The sequence below is a fragment of the Aedes albopictus genome, chromosome 1, assembly GCF_035046485.1.
Source record: "Aedes albopictus strain Foshan chromosome 1, AalbF5, whole genome shotgun sequence".
Taxonomy (NCBI): Eukaryota; Metazoa; Arthropoda; class Insecta; order Diptera; family Culicidae; genus Aedes; species Aedes albopictus.
The window spans coordinates 119903277-119922900 of record NC_085136.1 but is presented as its reverse complement, the minus strand read 5'-3'; the positions used below and the strand labels follow the sequence as shown (position 1 = coordinate 119922900).

General features: G+C 40.3%; 1 protein-coding gene across 1 annotated transcript; it reads right to left on the bottom strand.

Annotated features, from left to right (window-relative positions):
- Positions 1–1941: 1941 nt before the first annotated feature.
- On the bottom strand, positions 1942–19500 carry LOC109402222 (dolichyl-diphosphooligosaccharide--protein glycosyltransferase subunit STT3A). The gene is made up of 6 exons (XM_019674859.3): positions 19355–19500; positions 18911–19277; positions 5304–6415; positions 4870–5247; positions 2879–3098; positions 1942–2810 (listed from the first exon to the last, which is right to left on the bottom strand). The coding sequence occupies exons 2-6, from the start codon at positions 18996–18998 to the stop codon at positions 2476–2478; spliced, it is 2133 nt and encodes a 710-aa protein (XP_019530404.3). The 5' UTR covers positions 18999–19277; positions 19355–19500; the 3' UTR covers positions 1942–2475.
- Positions 19501–19624: the final 124 nt, after the last annotated feature.

Below are 19624 nucleotides of genomic sequence, written 5' to 3'. Positions count from 1 at the left end.
TTGGAATGGTGCGTTACGGCGTAAGATCTACCACATTCAATTTTGATCTGGCTATTTTCCTAATTTAGTAACCAGGCAGAAATGCAGAACATGACCACTCGCGGTACTGGCATCGTTTTTGCTTTTGTTCATCGTTCGTTCACTAGCACCACCTAGTGGTGGCCCGGCCAAACACATACTAAATAAATAAATATTTTTAGCATTGAGCGATTGCGTTTTCGTAACGATGATTTTTAGTGAAATTTGTTCTAAGTGTTACGTCTGTTTCTCTGTGGTTTCATGCAAGGCTTTAAAAAACATATTTCCGTTAAGCCTGGTTTACATTGATCAACTGAAACGAGCATTTCACTTGCAAACTTCTCAAATGTGCTCAATCCAATTGAATGATGTGTTTAGACTGAGCAAACGACTTGAACGTCCACCTGAATGCAGTTGAAAGCATTTAAATTGAACGAAGTGTTTACATTGTTCAATTCGTGCGGTGCGTAAGCATACTGGATTGAATTCATCTCATTTGACAGATGACTTGAATTCAACTCACATGAATCGCGGGTTTAGACGAGGCAAGTGAGATGATTTCGTTTGACTTGAATGAAAAAGTTCAACATGTTCAACTTTCGTTCAAGTCAAGTCAGTTGATCAAGTGAGTTGAGCGGTGGTGTTTACACGTTCTATTCGCGTTCAATTGGACAGTTTCCATTGACTTGAATCAAGTCACTTGCACCATCTAAACCAGGCATTACACCTAGGCCTGAGATGACGTACACTGAAAAAATAAATCACATATCCAATGGAAAATTTCCATTAGCTTGGCTATATAACTGTTATTGGATTTCCCGATGAAAATTTCTTCGGAAATATCACATGAAATCAATACGGTCTATGGAAAACATTAGGAAATCACATAGTCCTTATTGGAAAATCACATAACTTCGCAAAATCTATGTGATATTCCTATAAAATTCAATGGACACGCGTATGAAAACAATCCATGTGAAAATCAGATGAAATCAATATGAAAACTTTTTTCAGTGTAGAGTTCTACACCTTTCTCAGGAGTCCAAAATAAATTTTGTTTCCCATCCCTCAGCTGTCGCAAGGACGTGACCAGGACAGCTCTCGATCGTCAACAATATATAACTTGTCTCAGAGTCAGAGATTATTCCCGAATCTTTGTGCTTTGGTAACGGACGCGAAGGACACACATTTCATAACAGCGGACTAGGATTACAAATACCATCTACGAATATGTGTGACATAATTAATGCTAATCCAATAATCTGGATAAGTCGTTGAATTTTAAAATTAAATTAAGCGATTTAGAATCGCGAGGAAAGGCATAACAAAAGCTTGTTTAAAAAGACACATTGAGGTCATTAGCTTCTGTTGTTTGTATCGTTCAACGTTCTGTCGCGTTCATTGCTGCAGCGTTACATTCTTCTTCAAAATCGCTTTGTCCTGATATCCGGTTGATTTAGTCGCTCTAGTTTGTGCCGTTGAAGTCGACGGTACCGTACATTGTTGATGACGAAACATTTTTGGCGCAGGACCCATCAACTCTGATTTGACGCCAATATTTTCGGATGCTCGATGGTCGATTTGCGATTCCGTCTACTGTAGTGATGTCCAGGTGTAACGATAAGGGAAACTGTGTTGGAAAATAGTGCCGTGAATACCAATCAAGACCCAACGCATCGCCTGTTCATTGATTTAAGGCGGCATACGCACAGAGCAATGGAAAATCATGGACGAGAATAATTTTCCTGAGAAGCCGAACTTCATTCGGATCACTCCGGGGTCTGCGACAAGTAGGATATAATTAGCATCACCTTGATGGACAGATGGAACACTCTTACTTTGTAATTGAAGGAGAGAAAATGCACAGACGCGATGTATTAATGATTGGGCATTCGGATTTTTACGCTACGGTAAATCAAGTCATTCTTTTGGTTTGTTGTGTTATTTTTATTCTCAGTATCCTTTTGTGACTGTGTGTTCCGGTGAACTGATACAAAAAAAACGTATTTGTAGCAATTATAAATGCACGAATTCTGCTCAGCACAATGCGCGTAATGTATTACCATCATACGTACGTTAAAAAATGTTTCGTTAAAACTACCAGTGTTTTATTCTTTTGTTCTCTTTTTTTAGTGGCAGACTAATTTATTCGCTTTTAGTAGTGGTTTTCATTGTTTGCAATGATGTCATATTCGCCCAATTTTTGCCTTGAAAATTGAGCTCCAATTGCATATTCTAGTACCTAATAACACACTATCTAACTAGGACTCGTGTTTTGCGGGGTGCGACTGTATGCGTTAATGCTGTTTATCAAAGAATTTTGTAGAAATAATTTCGAAAACTACAGATAATGAGTTTGAGTACACAATTTTAAGTGATAAATTTCAAGTCATAGGAAAGTCGATTGAAAATATTATTCTCCATCATCATTAGTGTATCCACGAAAAAGAAGCATCCTTAAACACCCCTATTGCTCAAGTCTTTCACCTTGTAGATTCGTACCAACCAGTGTTCGGTCGTGTAGGCTTCCTCCAGCACGTCCAGCTCGAAGTCTTTGTTGCCAATTTCGGCTCCGCGGACCCGATCGTATCCGGGTGCCTTACCGCCTTCGGTATACACCTGACCGAACCGGTAGTAGCACATTTTGTACATCAAACAGTTGAGCAAAGTAGGCGAGCCTTCCTTGTCGATGCGGAAATCACCGCTCGTGGCGTAGTAGTCGGTTTCCTTGATGTGGGCACCGCGGTCGGTGCTACCACCGATGCGCACCATCCACAGGAACTTGTTGATGTCTAGAATTAGGGAGATAATAGGGAAGATATTTTGCTATCACTATTAATCTGTTGGAATTTTGACTTACCATCGGAGGAATACCCCGTCAGACCGCCGAAGATTACCAGCACATAGTCGACGTCCAGTTCCTTCATAATCTCATAAGCCTTGTCTTCAGTCGAGGCCATCGCTTGGCCGACCCGTGAAATGTGCGTATTGTTCCACGTGTTGTTGTCCACCAGAATGGTCCGGTTTGCCATGGCCGTTATCTGGTAGCCGTAATCCCACCACGACATGACGCGAGCATCCTAGATGGTTTTGGATTCAAAACATTTAGTTTAGGAGTTGATTGTGGGAAGACCTTTGGTCTTGGCCTTTGATCTTGGTAGAAAAAGCAACACTCAGCGATCAAAGTGCTAATGATCATCGGGACAGTGGTATGGCATTTGTCCAACTAAGGACAGAACAAAATCCGGGAACTAGTTCGCTAGCTCAACCGATCATTTGTTCCGGTGTTCCTTCGTTGGGATCTAAATGCGCCGTCCTTCAAACTTAAACTATCGTTCATCATCGTGATGCTTTTCATACTGACTGATGAAGCGGTTTAATACTATTTTGTCCAACTCTAAATTCCACTTCCATCATCGACTTTGCGTCCTCGGAGTCGTACATCACCAAAGACTTCAAGCAGGACCATGACAAACTCATGGTAGCTCGTGGACCTCAACGTACCGAAGTCTACCAAGACTAAGGCATTCGCATTCGCGGGTAGCCCGGAGGATACGACAGACACGATCGCTTATGAACCCCTAGGGGAGAAGTTAAAAAGCGGCGTAAATGAAAAGTATACGAAGTCTACCCAGACGGAGGCCTTCGCTTTCACATGTAGTCCAAAAGGTGTGGTGGATGCGGCTGCTCGTGATAAGAATTCGCAGAAGCGGGCGAGGCGGCTGTCAGTTGAGGAGCTGTCTGATGGTGCCCGCAAGGCAAGGCGAATACTAACCCGAAGGTCGGCAATAATGCCGGTAAGTCACACCCCAGTCAGGTGTCCCGGAAAGCTGGGAAGGGTGGGCCTGAAAAGCCTAGCCCGTCCAGAAAGGATGGGAACAAGGGGTTGCGGCAGTTGTTAGGCCCTCAGCAACCACAAAGTAGGGCAAATCAAGGTCCAATCCCCTTTGGACGAAGGTCTAGCGGAAGAAGAAGAAGAAAAAGACGAAGGTCGAGGAAATCAGGGACGTTTGAACCAAGGCGTAAAAGAATAGGTGACTAGCACGAGAAAGGCGATGCGCTCGTCATCAAGACCGACCAGTCGAAGTACTCGGACTTCTTGAAGGCGATGTGAAGCGACGCCAAGCTCGTGGATCTGGGAGGCGACGGGCGCAGAATCAGACGTACTCTTTTGGGCGAGATGATCCTGCAGCTAAAGCCCAATAAGGAGCGCAAGGGCGCCGCCTACAAAAGTTTGACGAAAGAGTTCCTTGGCGAGAGGATAGAAGTGGGGGCTCCTACACAAGAGGCGACTCTGGAGGTGAAAAACCTAGACGAGGTCACCGAAGTGCAAGAGCTCGTCACGGAACTGCGGCAACAGTGCGAGGTCCAGGTGGCTGCCGCATCCGTTAGGTTACGGAAGGCTTTGGTTCTGCTACCTGTTGCGGACGTAAAAAAGTCCGTTAAAATAGGGAGGATTAAAGTAGTCTGGTGAAATACGTCTGAAGTTCCACGAGCCACCGGAGGTTTGTTTAAGGTGTCATGAAGCAGGACACAAGTCATAGGACTGCAAAGGCCACGACTGGAGCAAACTATGTAGGAAATGCGGCGCCGAAGGCCATAAGACACAAGGCTGCACGAGTCCACCTATTTGTCTGAATCCGGGAAATCCGTGAACAGGTGGTCCAAGGTGCCCGGCCTTCAAGAAAGCCGCAGTGAACAAATCACAGTGTAGGTAACGCAGAGTGTGAAGATCTGCAGAGCACATAACATAGTTATCAGGACGCAGTCACAACGCTGTGGAACTCCGAGTCAGACAATAAAAAGCAATAACCCGTATAATCAAGAAAACTTCGCTTCTATCCTACTTACCTCCGGTGTGTTCATTTTGAGCCAGTAGTAAGCCTCGCGGAAGTCATCGAAGATGATCCGTCCTCCATCGTGGGACCGAGCGCTCAGCACAATACTGGGAGAACTGTACGCCTCCGAGGTGACCCACGTGCAGTGGAATGTATACGTAATCAGCAGCAGCGTAATGACCACCACGAATGCGTTGGCGATTTCACTCTTCATCGGCGACTGCTGTTCGAACTTTTTGGCCTTCTTGGCATCGAGTGGCTTGGAACCACCCGCACTGCTTCCACTGGTATCCACGTTGCGGATGTACTTACTCAACAGGTGCGAGATAGCAATACCCGAAAGGACGCACATCACCGGCGCGAGGACCAACATCAAACGCACCATGACACCCTAGAACCAGAAAATCATTGTCATTTCACAATAAAAGAAAAGTGTCCAAAACTTACCGCAAAGTAGATGGACGTAACTCCGTACAGGATGATGAAAATATTGGCGTCGGATAGCTTCGAAAAGCAGAAGTACAAACCGGCCGGAAACAGGAACACCAGTATCTGCAGGTCGAAGTAGAACGACGACCACGAGGTCGGCTGATGTTCCGAGACGGAAGCGATGATGGGAATGTGATTCTTGGCGTAGGACGGATCCAGAAGGGAGTAGAACCGTCCGGTCCACGGGGAAATCTTACCGGTCAGGGTAAGAATCAGACTCAGCAGGACGGTGATCGTGGCAATGGACACCACCAGTGCGTTGAACAGGATTTCGAAGTGCTCTTTGGAAACCCGGGAGCGTACGTAATCGACGAAGGCGTGCAACTGACACAGGCCGAACACGCCGAAGGCCAGCATATGTTCCGAGCTTTGGACGGGTTGGAATCCGACGAAGGAGATCTGCATCGACAGGATCGTTCCGATGGTGTACAAAGTGCTGTAGGCGATGTACACCCGGTGCGTGAACCGGCCGGTGGCCATCAGAGCCAGTACGTGCAGCGGAATCAAGTTGATCAGGAACACGTAGCCTCCCCAGGAGGAAACCATGTAGAAGTAGGCCAGCGCAGCCATCGTAGCCCAGAAAATGGCTCCCGTTTTCACCGCCTTGATCCACATGTAGTAGGTCAACAGCATACAGAAGATGGCGATACCTTCGTTGTCATAGGAACCGGCCACCGAACGGGAGATGTATCCCGGAACGATAGAGATCATTGCTGCTGCCACCAGGCCGGCCCCGGTGGTGTAGATTTCCTTCGTCAACAGATACGTCACGATCGTAGTCAGCGACGAGAAGAAGGGCGCCAGGAACACGCAGACATTCCGGATGTCCACGGTGATGTTCAGCAACCACATGATTCGGTACAGGGTGGCCGAGGTCACCATCAGTCCCGGGTAGATGGTACCGCCGATGATACGGCCCAACGGGTACCACGCTCGGTCATCGAACCAGTTGTGAAAGTTGTAGAATCCCTGCTCGGCCAGGAACTTTGTGGTTCGATAGTTGAAATACGGATCGAACTCATGGATAACGCTCTCGAATCGCAGCACCGAGAATAGACGCGTTGAGAATGCTGTAGGATAATCAGAGTCATTAGGAAAAGTGATCCAACCAAAATATCCGGCGTAATAATGTTGCCTAACTGCACAGTGATCCAGGATCTAGATTTACGACGAAAGATGCATTCAGCGTCTTCAAATGATTTTTAGACAAATATGGTCTTCTACAAAGTTGTTCCTAATAATAAGGCCCGCTTTCCAATGTAGGTACCGTGTGGGCACCATATTATAGACAACTATATATTCTGAACAGACGGAAAATCCAAAATAGGATATCCGACGCCATTTTGAAATCCAAGATGGCGGACCATATCCAAGATGGCGGCCACAGAATGGTAGTTTGAGCTATGATACCATGCAATATGAGTATCTATCGATCGACCTTCATGGGTAGAACTGAAAAATGAATATCCGACGCCATTTTGAAATCCAAGATGGCGAATACAGAATGGTAGTTTGTGTTTGAGCTATGATACCATGCAATATGGGTATCTATCGATCGGGCTTCACGAATAGAACTAAAATAGTTATTTATGCAACAAGTTGCAAAGGAAGTGTAGAATTAGCATAAGTTAAAATACACGTAAATACAAACAAAAAAAAAAAAAAAAACAAGTTGCAAAATGATGATTTTTTCAGCACGAGTCGTACATTTATCCAACGAGGCTTGCCGAGTTGGATAAATACGACGAGTGCTGAAAAAATCGAGTTTTGCAACGAGTTGCATACAAAGTTTTTTGTAATTGCTAAAAAATACCTATTCAGTATAATCCTTGGTACAATGTTACTACACGTACATACATGTATCAAGACGAACCACGTGGCAGCATTCATGCGCGTCAGCGTGGTGCTTTTGCTTGATCAGGTAGGCTATGATAGGCTAGGTGTCAGAAATTTGCTCCCGTCGGTCGTCGTCATACCGCAACCGCACCATGGGCAAGAGCAAAAGTAGCTTCAGCTGCTGCTTCTACGCCTGATCTGCAGTCTTAATCTGAATCTGGATAGTCCTGATTCGGATTCGAGTTTATCAGAGGATGTAGAAGTAGCAGCTGTATCTACGGTAGCCTCGAAAGTTATCGAAAATTGGATTCTGGCAAAGGTGCCGAAAAGTGCTACTTTTCAGCACTCTTAAGAGTGCCGAAAAGTAGTACTTTTCGGCACTTTTGTTTTAGTGAAGAAAAGTAGGCCGTTTTAACATTACAACCGCGAGTGAAAAGTAGGGGAAAACGCAACGCAATTACAAAAAATGAATATTCGACGCTATTTTGAAATTCAAGATGGCGGACCATACCCAAGATGGCGGCCACGGAATGGTAGTTTGAGCTATGATACCATGCAATATGGATATCTACTACCGTGGTTCAAAAAATCGTTTTTGTTCCACACCGCTTATTCGATTTGGATTCCATGCCTTCTCCCAAGATTTGAGCTCATTTGGTTGAAAATTGAGACTGCATAAGCCCTTCAAAGTTTGTATGGGAACTACTATGGGAAAACGATGTTTTTCATTCAATCGACCGTAGTATTTTCCCAAGTGCCCTAGAGCTTTAGTTGACCCTTGGCACTTCAAGGTTATTCTATCAGCTATAATTTTGCCGAAAACCACATTCAAGTCGCATGCCTCAGAAATTAGTTACAGATTTTTATCCAGAATCGAAATCTTTACTCATTATGGTTGAACTAATCGGTGGGCATCACTGCATTTTGCAGTGAAACATAGTAGCCATGATTTCAGTGTGCTATCTACGCCCCCACATGCAGCAATGTTGCCTGCAGGGAAGCTGGAGGATCATTGCTAAAGCTCGTCCAGTTAGATACAAGTCGATAACTAATTAATGACGCGTCCGATTTGAATGTGGTCTTCGGCAAGGTTGTAGCTGATAGAGTAATCTAGTAGTACCAAGGGTCAACTAATCCTCTAGGGTACTTGGGGAAATGTTACGGTTTATTGAATGAAAAACATCGCTTTTCCATAATAATTCCCATATAAAATTTGAAGGGCTTGTGCAGTCTCAATTTTCAACCAAATGAGCTCATATTTCGGGAGAAGCATAGAATCTGGTTACGAATCGAATAAGCGGTGTGGAGCAAAAACGATTTTTTGAACCAAGCTAGTATCTACACACTTAACACAGAATGCCGAGATCGGCTGTGCAAATCTTGGTTTAAGTTAATATGCTGAATCTCGGTTAAACAGGTGCTGCTATGAATAAAATAGGTTTTTTTTTGCCGATATATCAGTTAAATTAAGGTTGCCGAGCATTTTGCTGTGCGGATCTTGGCAAAAGAATGACAATTAGCCGAGCTCATACTTAATGTATCGATCGGGCTTCATAAGTAGATTTTTTTTTAATTTCTTTGTATTTGTGAATTTTAACTTAATGCTAATTCTTCACATTATAAGTAGAAGTAAAAAACCGATATTTGACGCCATTGTGAAATCCAAGATGGCAAACCATATCCAAGATGGCAGCCACGGAATGGTAGTTTGAGCTATGATACCATGCAATATGGCGACTATATCTAAGATGGCGGTCACGGAATGGTAGTTTGAGCTATGCTGCCATGCAATATGGGTATCTATTGATCGGGCTTGATGGTTTAAAAGGGTAGAGGATGAGGTAGAAGATCTGGGTAGATGGTAGGGTAAAGTGTGGAGCAGACGGTTGGGTAGAAGGTTTGGTGAAGGAAGAGTAGAGGGGGTGGAGTAGAAGGTTAGGGTAGAGGCTAAGCTGAACGGTAGGGAAGAGAGTAGGATGGTGAATAGGGTTGAGGGTAGGGGAATGTTTAGGGTAGACGGTACGATTAAGCACAATATAAAGAGTATGGTGAAGGGTTAGAGTAGAGGGTACGATGAAGGATAAGGCAGTGGTTATGGTAGAGGATAGGGTTGAGTGTAGAGAAGATGGTAGGGTTGAAGGTTATGATAGAGCATAGGATAGAGGGTTGGTATAGATGGCAAAGAAGATAGTAAGGTAGTGGCTAGAGAGTAGAACGAAGAACTTTTTCGAGATACTTTTAGGAATTCATGCCAGGTTTCTTCAGGCATTCCTTTCTAGGATCTACCCAGGTTTTCTCCCGGGATTCCTTCAGATATTGCTTCCGGGATTGCTCCTGGGTTCTCTTCAGAAATGTTTGCAGAGGTTGCTTTGGAAAATCCTGAAAGGATTCTTTTAGTTATTCTTTTCTGCATTTCTTCAGGAATTCGTGCTGGAATTTCTTCAAAGATTCCTTCCGGGATTCCTTCAGGAATAACTTCAGGGATTTTTGCCAGAAATGCTTTAGAAAATCCTGAATGGATTCTTACAGAAATTCTTGCCAGTCAGGGATTTCTGCTGGAATTACTTCACAGATTCATCCTAGTACCGGGTTCCTTGCTGGCTTCTCGGAAGTTTTTCAGGCATTCCACTCGGGATTTATTCAGCAATTTCTCCCGAGATTTCTTCTGTGATTATTTCAATGATTCCTACCAAACTTTCAGCTGGCATTCCTCTCAGGATTCTACAAGATATGCCTTCCAGAATTCCTTCAGTAAATCCTTCCGGGATTACTTCAGGACTTTCTATCGGGATTGTTTTAATTGCTCTCAAGTGTTCTAGTTCAGGGATTACTGCCGAAATTCCATCAAAGGTCCCTTCTGGGATTTCGCAAAGAAATCCTTCAGAGGTTCCTTTTAGAGACGAACCAGCCAAGTACTTAAAGTCTCTTAAATAAAAACAAATCAATCAATCAATCAGAGGTTCCAGATAGGATTGCTCCAGGGGTTCCAACTTGTATCCTTTTAAAGATTTCTGTAAATCTTGAGAATCTTGCGGGATTCTTTAAGTATTCGTGGCAGGATTTCTGCCGAGATTCCTCCAAAGATTCTTCCCGTTTTTATTTTGGCATTGAGAACGGCTTCTTTTGAATTGATGGCGTTTGAAAAATAGTCGAATCATTATTTCAGCTTTTTGTAATTTCAGCCTTCGGTATTTCAGCCTTTTGTGTGCAATTGATAGATCGAATAAAATTTAATGCTTGGATAGTTTATTATTTTTCATGTAGCCAAAGACCTTTTCGATGTAACTTTGATAGTGCCCAGAATAACACTATACAATCCAAATATTGTTCACGAATAAAAATCCTGGACTAGTGCACATAAGCGGAGAAATTCCAAAAAATATGGTTTTTGAAAAATTGGTTGAAGTTTTACACCTGAAAAAAAAAATCGAGGAAGTAGCTTAATCCTTCTTCTAACTGTGTATGGAAACCCACTTTGAAACCACTGCAATATGTTCTTTGAATCGAATTTCAAGTGTTCTTTTAGTTTGCCCTATGTAGATTTTATTGCAATGTGGACATGTTATCTTGTAAACTCCCTTGTTCTTCATTATGGCTCTACGTCCCACTGGGACTTGGCCTGCCTCACTTCAACTTAGTGTTCTTTGAGCACTTCCACAGTTATTAACTGAAGGGCTTTCTTTGCCTGCCATTGCATGTATTTGTATATTGTGAGGGCAAGCACAATGATACATTATGCCCAGGGAGTCGGGAAAATTTCTCCGACTGGAACGGGAATCGAACCCGCCGTCTCCGGATTGGCCTTAACCACTAGGCTAACTGGAGACCCCAAAAAACTGTAAACTCCCGCTTTGTTTAAATAACTTATTTTCTTTTTTTGTTAATAATGACTTAAGTTGACAGTTCTTGCTACTGAAAACTAAATCTATACACAAGTTTCTGAAATTTGATTTTAATGGTTTTGTAATATCACCAAAGTTCACCGCAACCCTTTTCAACACATCTTGTTCAGTAGCAAGAGTTGTCATACTTTTTCTAAATAAATCCCTCTTTTTCTTATCGATAATAGCCTTAACTGTACTATCGTTATATCCATTAAGCCTAGCCGTTTCAAAAATATAGTCCATTTCCTTTTGCTTTCCTATATCACTTAAAGGAAGAGTATGCATCCTGTGAATCATATGATGGAAAGCTTCCATTTTGTGTTGATAAGAATAATTAGAAGTTCTGGAAATAATCCTCATAGTATTCGTTGGTTTCCTATAAATTTCGAATACAAAGTTAGACGACTCCCTGACAATTAGTAGATCCAAGAACTATCTTTCTCTTCTTCATGAATGCCATTGATTGCTCCAAGTATCTCTGACAAACTCTATTTCTTGATGATGCTAAAAACATCATGCTCCTTTTGTTTGTTTGTAAAAATTCCCTCGGAAACTGAAATAGTTTTCTTCCATGCAAAGTCGTGTCAATTTAATATAGCTACGAACTTTGTTTTTCCAATTTGACTCTTCATACTGGCTAAGAAGCCAATCCTCCAAAAGATTAATAGCTTCTTTTACCGGCACACTTGGGAATAAAGCAGTGACGTCAAACGAAACCATGATTTCATCGTCTTGAATACAGTGGTAGACATTCGTTTAGCCGAGGCTAAAAAATTTCCAAAAAAATGTCATACAAAAGATTTTATAATAAAACTTTTTTATCGTAGTGATAGTATATCTAGTACTGTTTCATAAAAATGTGATACATTATACTTACATGTACACTGAAACAAAAACGAGGGTAAAAACCCTTCAAATGTCATTTTTTTGCCTAGACATTCGTTTAGCCGAATTGAACATTTTTTAGAATTTCATAATAAAAAACTTACAAATTTCGAAAAATATCCAACAAAGTCATTTTGTATGGTGACCTGCATAATAGATCGACTTGTAAATCATGAATTAGGTCGTTTTTGGAAGTGTTGCCATATTAATTTTGCATGCATCTCATATAAATATGTCATAATATTGTAAATGTTTCCAAATTGAGAATTGATGTAGTTATTTTTATCGGAAGTGTTTCAAAAGAATGCAATGAAAGTTTCATGACCAAAGCAGGTTGAAAAATTACGAAAAACAATGTTTTTAACAGAAAAACATAATGCAAACCATCAAAAAATCACACATCTAAGTATTGTCTTGATGAAATATTATGGTTTCACTTGCATAAATCACAGCTTGTTCTACTATTACGTCTTCTAATAGCTCCCAGACTGTATTCTGGCTGAAGTAACATACATCGGTTGGCTCATATTTTGAGAAATGGTACTGAAAGTATTCAAATTTCTAGCATGAACTACTTGTTTCATAATTTAGACATTCTTGTCAAATAAATCATGTTTAAAATAAATGTGGTTCACAACTAAGACTCATTTATAATATATTTCTTCAGATTGAATGAAATAAGCCAATTGTTTGACCATATCTTGCATTTTTGTATGATCATCTGCTTTTAAATAAACAGGGTACAAAAATTCTGACACTATTTGCAGTTCTTTCACTTAACAGTCCTCTAACTCATTTAGTAATACTAGTATCAAACAGGTATACTCCACAGGCACTAGGGCACGTCTTTATTTCAATGCAGAACTATTTATTTTAGCTTTTATCAATCCCATTTTAAAGTTTAAACAACCAAAAACTAGTATACTTAATTTTTTCATGACATTTTATGCAATAATTTGAACATTTCTAACAATCATTCTGTGCCATATTTTCAAAACTGCTAATCTAGCTTACGTTTGAGTGTTTACAGAAATCATTTTTCTTAAATAAATTTGGTTACCGTCGCTTCTCCTTATCGAGACATTTTTTTTTAATAATATTTCTCTGAATTTTACAAATAAATAAACTTTTAAGGTCAATTATCTTACTAACACGTCATAAACTGAATGCCTTGGAGTATATCCTCGAAATATACACACGGAATTGCAAAAAAAACTATGAAAAACCATTTTTTCATTTACCTCGGCTAAACGAATGTCTAGGCAAAAAATGATATTTGAAGGGTTTTTTACCATCGTTTTTGTTTCAGTGTATATGTAAGTGTGATGTATCACATTTTTGTAAAACAATACTAGATATACTATTACTACGATAAAAAAGTTTTATCATAAAATCTTTTGTATGGGTTTCCTGACACTTTTTTTGGTCTCGGCTAAACGAATGTCTATCACTGTATCACCAGAGGCTCGCAGTTGACTTGCAAACTCCTGAGTATTATTCACCGAACGACTCTTGACATAGATTGGAATTCTTTCATCAGCCATTTTGCAATTTTATGGGTAGGGGACACTTCCGCTGAAATAATCTCTCTCATGTCGTTGCCCGGTTTATGTATTTTAGGTAGACCTTTGATTCTAGGCAGAACTGGATTTGATACTTTGAGACGACTAGTGTTGTTGTTTTTTTTATATTGTTTCTGTCACTCAAATAAAAATAGATCCCTGATGAAGATCCAAATTGGGATCGAAACATTGAAGCCAAGAAAATAAATTCGTAGGCCAATTATTAAGACTGTAAGCCAGAACAAATCATTCGAAATAATCTTCACAGTCGAAAATCGCTAGTTATCCTCAATGATTGCCTTACATTCCTTAATCATTTTATCTACATGTCTCACCATTCCAGAGAGTGGACCGACCCTTAACTGTCTACGCGTATCTGTCAAAGGATAAGCAATTAGGGCGGAATTAAAAGGTACGAAACTGATTACACTCATTCGACGAGGGTATTCTGCTTTGAGGGTTCGAAAAGTCGGTACAAGAACTGATTCTTGTTTAGAATAGCTACATTACATCACAAAAAAGGTTCCATAAAAAGGTTAACACAGAAACTTCACAGGTAATACTAATGGCAACCGATTGTTTAGTACCATCGGTTTCATCTAAGTAAGGAACACATTAAAAAAAACCTTAAAAAAAGTAATGTAAGACTAACTTTTTATAAATATTCAATAGTCCCCACTCATCTCTAGGCATCCATGAACTGAATTAGGTAAGAACTTTATGATCATAACGACGTATAGAAGTTGCTATGATGAAGTAACAATCTAGTCCCCGATTGATAAATTTCATTCCGCTGATCAATTTGACCCCGGTTTACGGTACGTAAAGAGAGTTTGTGGGGTACTAAATGAAAAATTCAATTGCTTTATCAGAAATCAATATCTGTGTAAAATCTAACTACTATAATATTTTAACGTTCGGTTATGCTACACATAGTGAGCACTCTTTATTTGATTTGTTTTAGAAAATTAAATTTGAGAAATTGAACACTGCAGTTGAAACTACATGAAATTACAAGGGCCATGCATACTTTTGAGCGTTTATCGGGTTAGATTTTTGCCCCAATTTATAAGTAATTTTTCTATTATTTTTGTTTGGTTATCATCTCTCTCACTTGTGTAGAGCTGTATTGTATGTATAGGGGAGACTGAGGAGACTTGATCCCTGGGGAGACTTGTTCCCTCCATATTTGCTCGGAATCAAAAACATTTTTCTTCTAGCATATTTTTTTAAACTACTCCTGGACAAACGACTATGATTTGACTACAAGTGATTTCGATTGTACATTGCATTATTTTTTAATGGCTGATGGTTTGTTTTCAGTCCTTCAGAAATCTTTTAGACGATTCCGAAAAATCTCAATAACTTTGTGAAAATTGAACCAAATCGTGTCAAAATTTCACAGCACATAGTTTAAATAAAATACTTTCAAACTTATTTATCCAAATAAGGCTGTTGTTAACATATTTTAATTAATTCAGCTTAGTATACACAACAGTGACATGGGGAGACTTGATCTCTCGAGGGTTACACACCATTATACATGTGAAAAATAAAATTCTATTCGGAAGCCTCTATTTACTTGGAATTCTAGTCTATTCAACGATAAAATGTGTCAGATAATTATAACTTTAGTACAAACCAATAAAAGGGGAATCAAGTCTCCCCATTTAAAAAAAAACGTCATATCCTTAAAAATTTTAGGAAATCTTACAATTTCAAACACTCCATATTCATCGAAAATACAAGAAAACTCGAAAAGAAAATGAATAGGAAGACAATGATTTTATTGCCCTTTTCCGGCTATACCAGTCGGCTAGTATGTCTGAAATAGACGTAAAAACTTGAAGTATTTTAGGCAAAGTACGTTTAATTGGCAAATTGAGAGATAAATTTGTGAAAAAATTACCACTTGTTTTGGTGGGATTCGAACCCACGACTCCGTTATCGCTAGTCCGGCGCTTTAACCAACTAAGCTACAGAACAAGTTACAACTCTGCAGAATAGAAAGTCAAACTGGATTCGAAGCACCACCCTAAACCGGGTCCGTCTTTCACAACTTTATCTCTCTTTCGGCTCTTAGATGCCAATCTCCCGCACTCTCGCGGCCTACCAACAACAAGTGTGCGCGTATTGTTTTTAGAATGTTGATATTGAAGCTCGACTGACACATACTTCGTCACCAACCATATGATCGGTGCAAACTCAGTATGCGTTGAGCGCTCAACGCGGACGGACGCACGGCCGTCCAACTGCGCTAGAGAGAACGCAACTCATGTATGACAATGATTTTATTGCCCTTTTCCGGCTATACCAGTCGGCTAGTATGTCTGAAATAGACGTAAAAACTTGAAGTATTTTAGGCAAAGTACGTTTAATTGGCAAATTGAGAGATAAATTTGTGAAAAAATTACCACTTGTTTTGGTGGGATTCGAACCCACGACTCCGTTATCGCTAGTCCGGCGCTTTAACCAACTAAGCTACAGAACAAGTTACAACTCTGCAGAATAGAAAGTCAAACTGGATTCGAAGCACCACCCTAAACCGGGTCCGTCTTTCACAACTTTATCTCTCTTTCGGCTCTTAGATGCCAATCTCCCGCACTCTCGCGGCCTACCAACAACAAGTGTGCGCGTATTGTTTTTAGAATGTTGATATTGAAGCTCGACTGACACATACTTCGTCACCAACCATATGATCGGTGCAAACTCAGTATGCGTTGAGCGCTCAACGCGGACGGACGCACGGCCGTCCAACTGCGCTAGAGAGAACGCAACTCATGTATGACAAGGGCAATAAAATCATTGTCATACATGAGTTGCGTTCTCTCTAGCGCAGTTGGACGGCCGTGCGTCCGTTCGCGTTGAGCGCTCAACGCATACTGAGTTTGCACCGATCATATGGTTGGTGACGAAGTATGTGTCAGTCGAGCTTCAATATCAACATTCTAAAAACAATACGCGCACACTTGTTGTTGGTAGGCCGCGAGAGTGCGGGAGATTGGCATCTAAGAGCCGAAAGAGAGATAAAGTTGTGAAAGACGGACCCGGTTTAGAGTGGTGCTTCGAATCCAGTTTGACTTTCTATTCTGCAGAGTTGTAACTTGTTCTGTAGCTTAGTTGGTTAAAGCGCCGGACTAGCGATAACGGAGTCGTGGGTTCGAATCCCACCAAAACAAGTGGTGAATAGGAAGACTCTGGAATTATTTTCCCTTTAAATAAACCATGTGCTCAAAGGGGGATCAAGTGTCACCCATTTTTGAAAAACAGACTATAAGACATGCCTCCATAAAAACAGAGTTTGGAAAACTTTAACAATAATTTAAAGGCCTTCTGTAGTGTATTAACTTGCAATAGATGTTTACCTGCCATTTTGTACGGAAATCGGATCTAGTTTTGTGTTTTTTCTTAAAGTTTCAGGTAAATTAAGAAAAAGGGATCAAGTCTCCCCAGTCTCCCCTACGCATCAGAATATAACGATTGCGTAGATGTATATTGAAATAGAACTTGAAAAATTGTCAGATATTGAGAACCATCAATGTAATTTTTTTTGGGAACTACACCATAGACTTCTATTTTTTTTTCAAATCTTGCTTATTTTATCTTTGATAACAAATTTATTTATAGATTTAAATTGTGAGACACCATGATCGTTAACGGGTTAAACCATGTTTAACCCTCCTAAGATGTTAGCATTTTTGCACCACGATAGCGTAGTGCACGTTCAGCAGGCCTGTCTGGGTCATATTGGCCCCAACATCCTACTAGGGTTAAATAGGCTTCTTAATCTGATTTTTTTTTTTTAAATTTTGTTGATTTGGGGTAACATTGATCCATATTTATTTGGAGATATGAATCAGCCTCGGGATGAAAATCTTCATAAAGCTAATAAAAATCATAACATTGATCCTCTCATTAAACAATGTTCATTTGTGTTGAAAACAACCTTGCCTACTAAATTCGTGATCCCTAATTTCGAAAATGTTGCCCAAATTCTTACAAGTTATGTACTCTTTAATGTATTTCAGAATTTAAATCCTCTAAACAGCGAGTAACGCCTAAAGGTAGTCAATTCCTTAATAATTTACAGAAGGGTGATTCAATTAACAGCGTAAACTGATTAAACGTCGCTATCTCCAAGGCAATCTTTGATTATTTCATTCACAAAATCATGAAACATTTCAAATAAACAAAAAATCATGAAAATAAAAAGAAAATCGCGTTAAGTACTGTTCCTTTGAATTCCATTAAGAATTTGCATCCTTTGACAGATACGTATTTCGACCTCAACTGTAAGGTCGTCTTCAGTGTCTTGTACTTGACTGGACTACAAGACAGAGTACAAGACACTGAAGACGACCTTACAGTTGAGGTCGAAATACGTATCTGTCAAAAGATGCAAATTCTTAGTGGAATTCAAAGGAACAGTACTTAACGCGATTTTCTTTTTATTTACAGATATTCCCCTAACAAGCCCAGGTTAATCATCAAAAAATCATGGCTTTCGCAGCAATTTAATCTGTTTAGTGAGTACCCCTAGAATAACATTTATAATAGATCGCATTTTTTTCCATGAAATTCGATTCTGGGATGCCAAATGAGCTATTATATACAATGATTTCTTATCTCGTATATATGAGCATTCTTGTCAAGCATGAATGTTTGCGAATATTTCTTATCCTCTTCGACAAATTGGTTTAATATCAATCTCTAACACTTTTTTTTCATTTCAGAGAGTTAGCTATGCGATTCCTGATCAGGAAAGCAAAGTCAAACAACAAAATGATAGCAAATCAAAAACACGATTTGTAATCAGCAGCAAATTGATATCATATTTTGATATCAGATTGTCTTGATTAATTTCGATTTCAAATTTTGATATTTTTTGGCTGTCATTTAAAATTATTACAAATGTTTAAGTTTTCAAGTTATTTCAAAACTTCTAGGCGATCTTTTATAAAGCATCTAATGATATACCATCATTGCAATTAACGTATTGCATTTATGTTTCCAAATTATTCGAAAAAACTTTAAATTTAACGATTTTACCATTTTTTCGCCCTGATAGCAAAAACAGTAATCAATTTGCCATTACTGACAGCAGGAATTGTTTTCAACTTGCTCTCACAGGAACATTTTTCTGCTCTCATTTTTGATGTTTTAACCGTTAAAACGACCAAAACGACATCAACCTGAGTAATCATAATTTGCAATATCACAACATCAAAATTAGTATTCGATTTGCTGTCAGACTTTGCTCGGGGACTTTGTCACTTTTTCCATAAAAGTAAAGTTCATTAAAAGGCACGTCTGCATTTTTGTTTGTAAAAACAGCAGAACATTCATAGTGAGACCATCCTTATTCCGCCCAGTGTTTCAACCAGCATTCACTACTTACATAGAATCGCTGCCGTCGTGAGAATACCCAGCTTGACCAGGCTCTCCTGCTTCTCGAGATTCATACGGAGCTTGGAAACGTGCTCCATCGTCGCTAGATTCCCGCGGATCCAATCAGATACCAGATCGATCAGCCCCGGCAATAACGCAACGTTGACTAGATGCCTTCAGCACAACAGCGCGATACCGCCTCCTATGCCTTTCTTGCGCCTACTACGATGACGGACGACTGTGTGCGGTGTGGTTGTGGTGATGCGTGATGGAAACAAAAATGTCGCTTCCACACAGGCAGATTTATTTCTTCGCTCGTAGTTCCTCTGCACTCGCCAAATCCATCAATTGCTCATGTTTGCTCGATGCTCGGACACCTGGGGATTGAAATGAAACATAAATTGTGAGGAAATTCACCTGATTTTACAGTAAAAATAACAATTTAAAAACCTACCGGATTGTAGCCGGCGTTCTTTCGTGACGATTGTATCGATGATTGAAATGCAGCCGCCGCAGCAGAAGACGTATACGCACACTGTTACAATCCCGTGTTCGGGAGGAATGGCGTGGCACTCTCTTGCAGGTTGATATGCTCTGCATGGAGGTGCACAGAGACAGATGTTTTCGTATTTTGTCCGATACCGGAGGAGTGGTGACAGATCAGACGCGATCAGCAAGGTGCCCATGCAGCAAAATTTAAAAAAAATCGCGATGTCGAAAATTG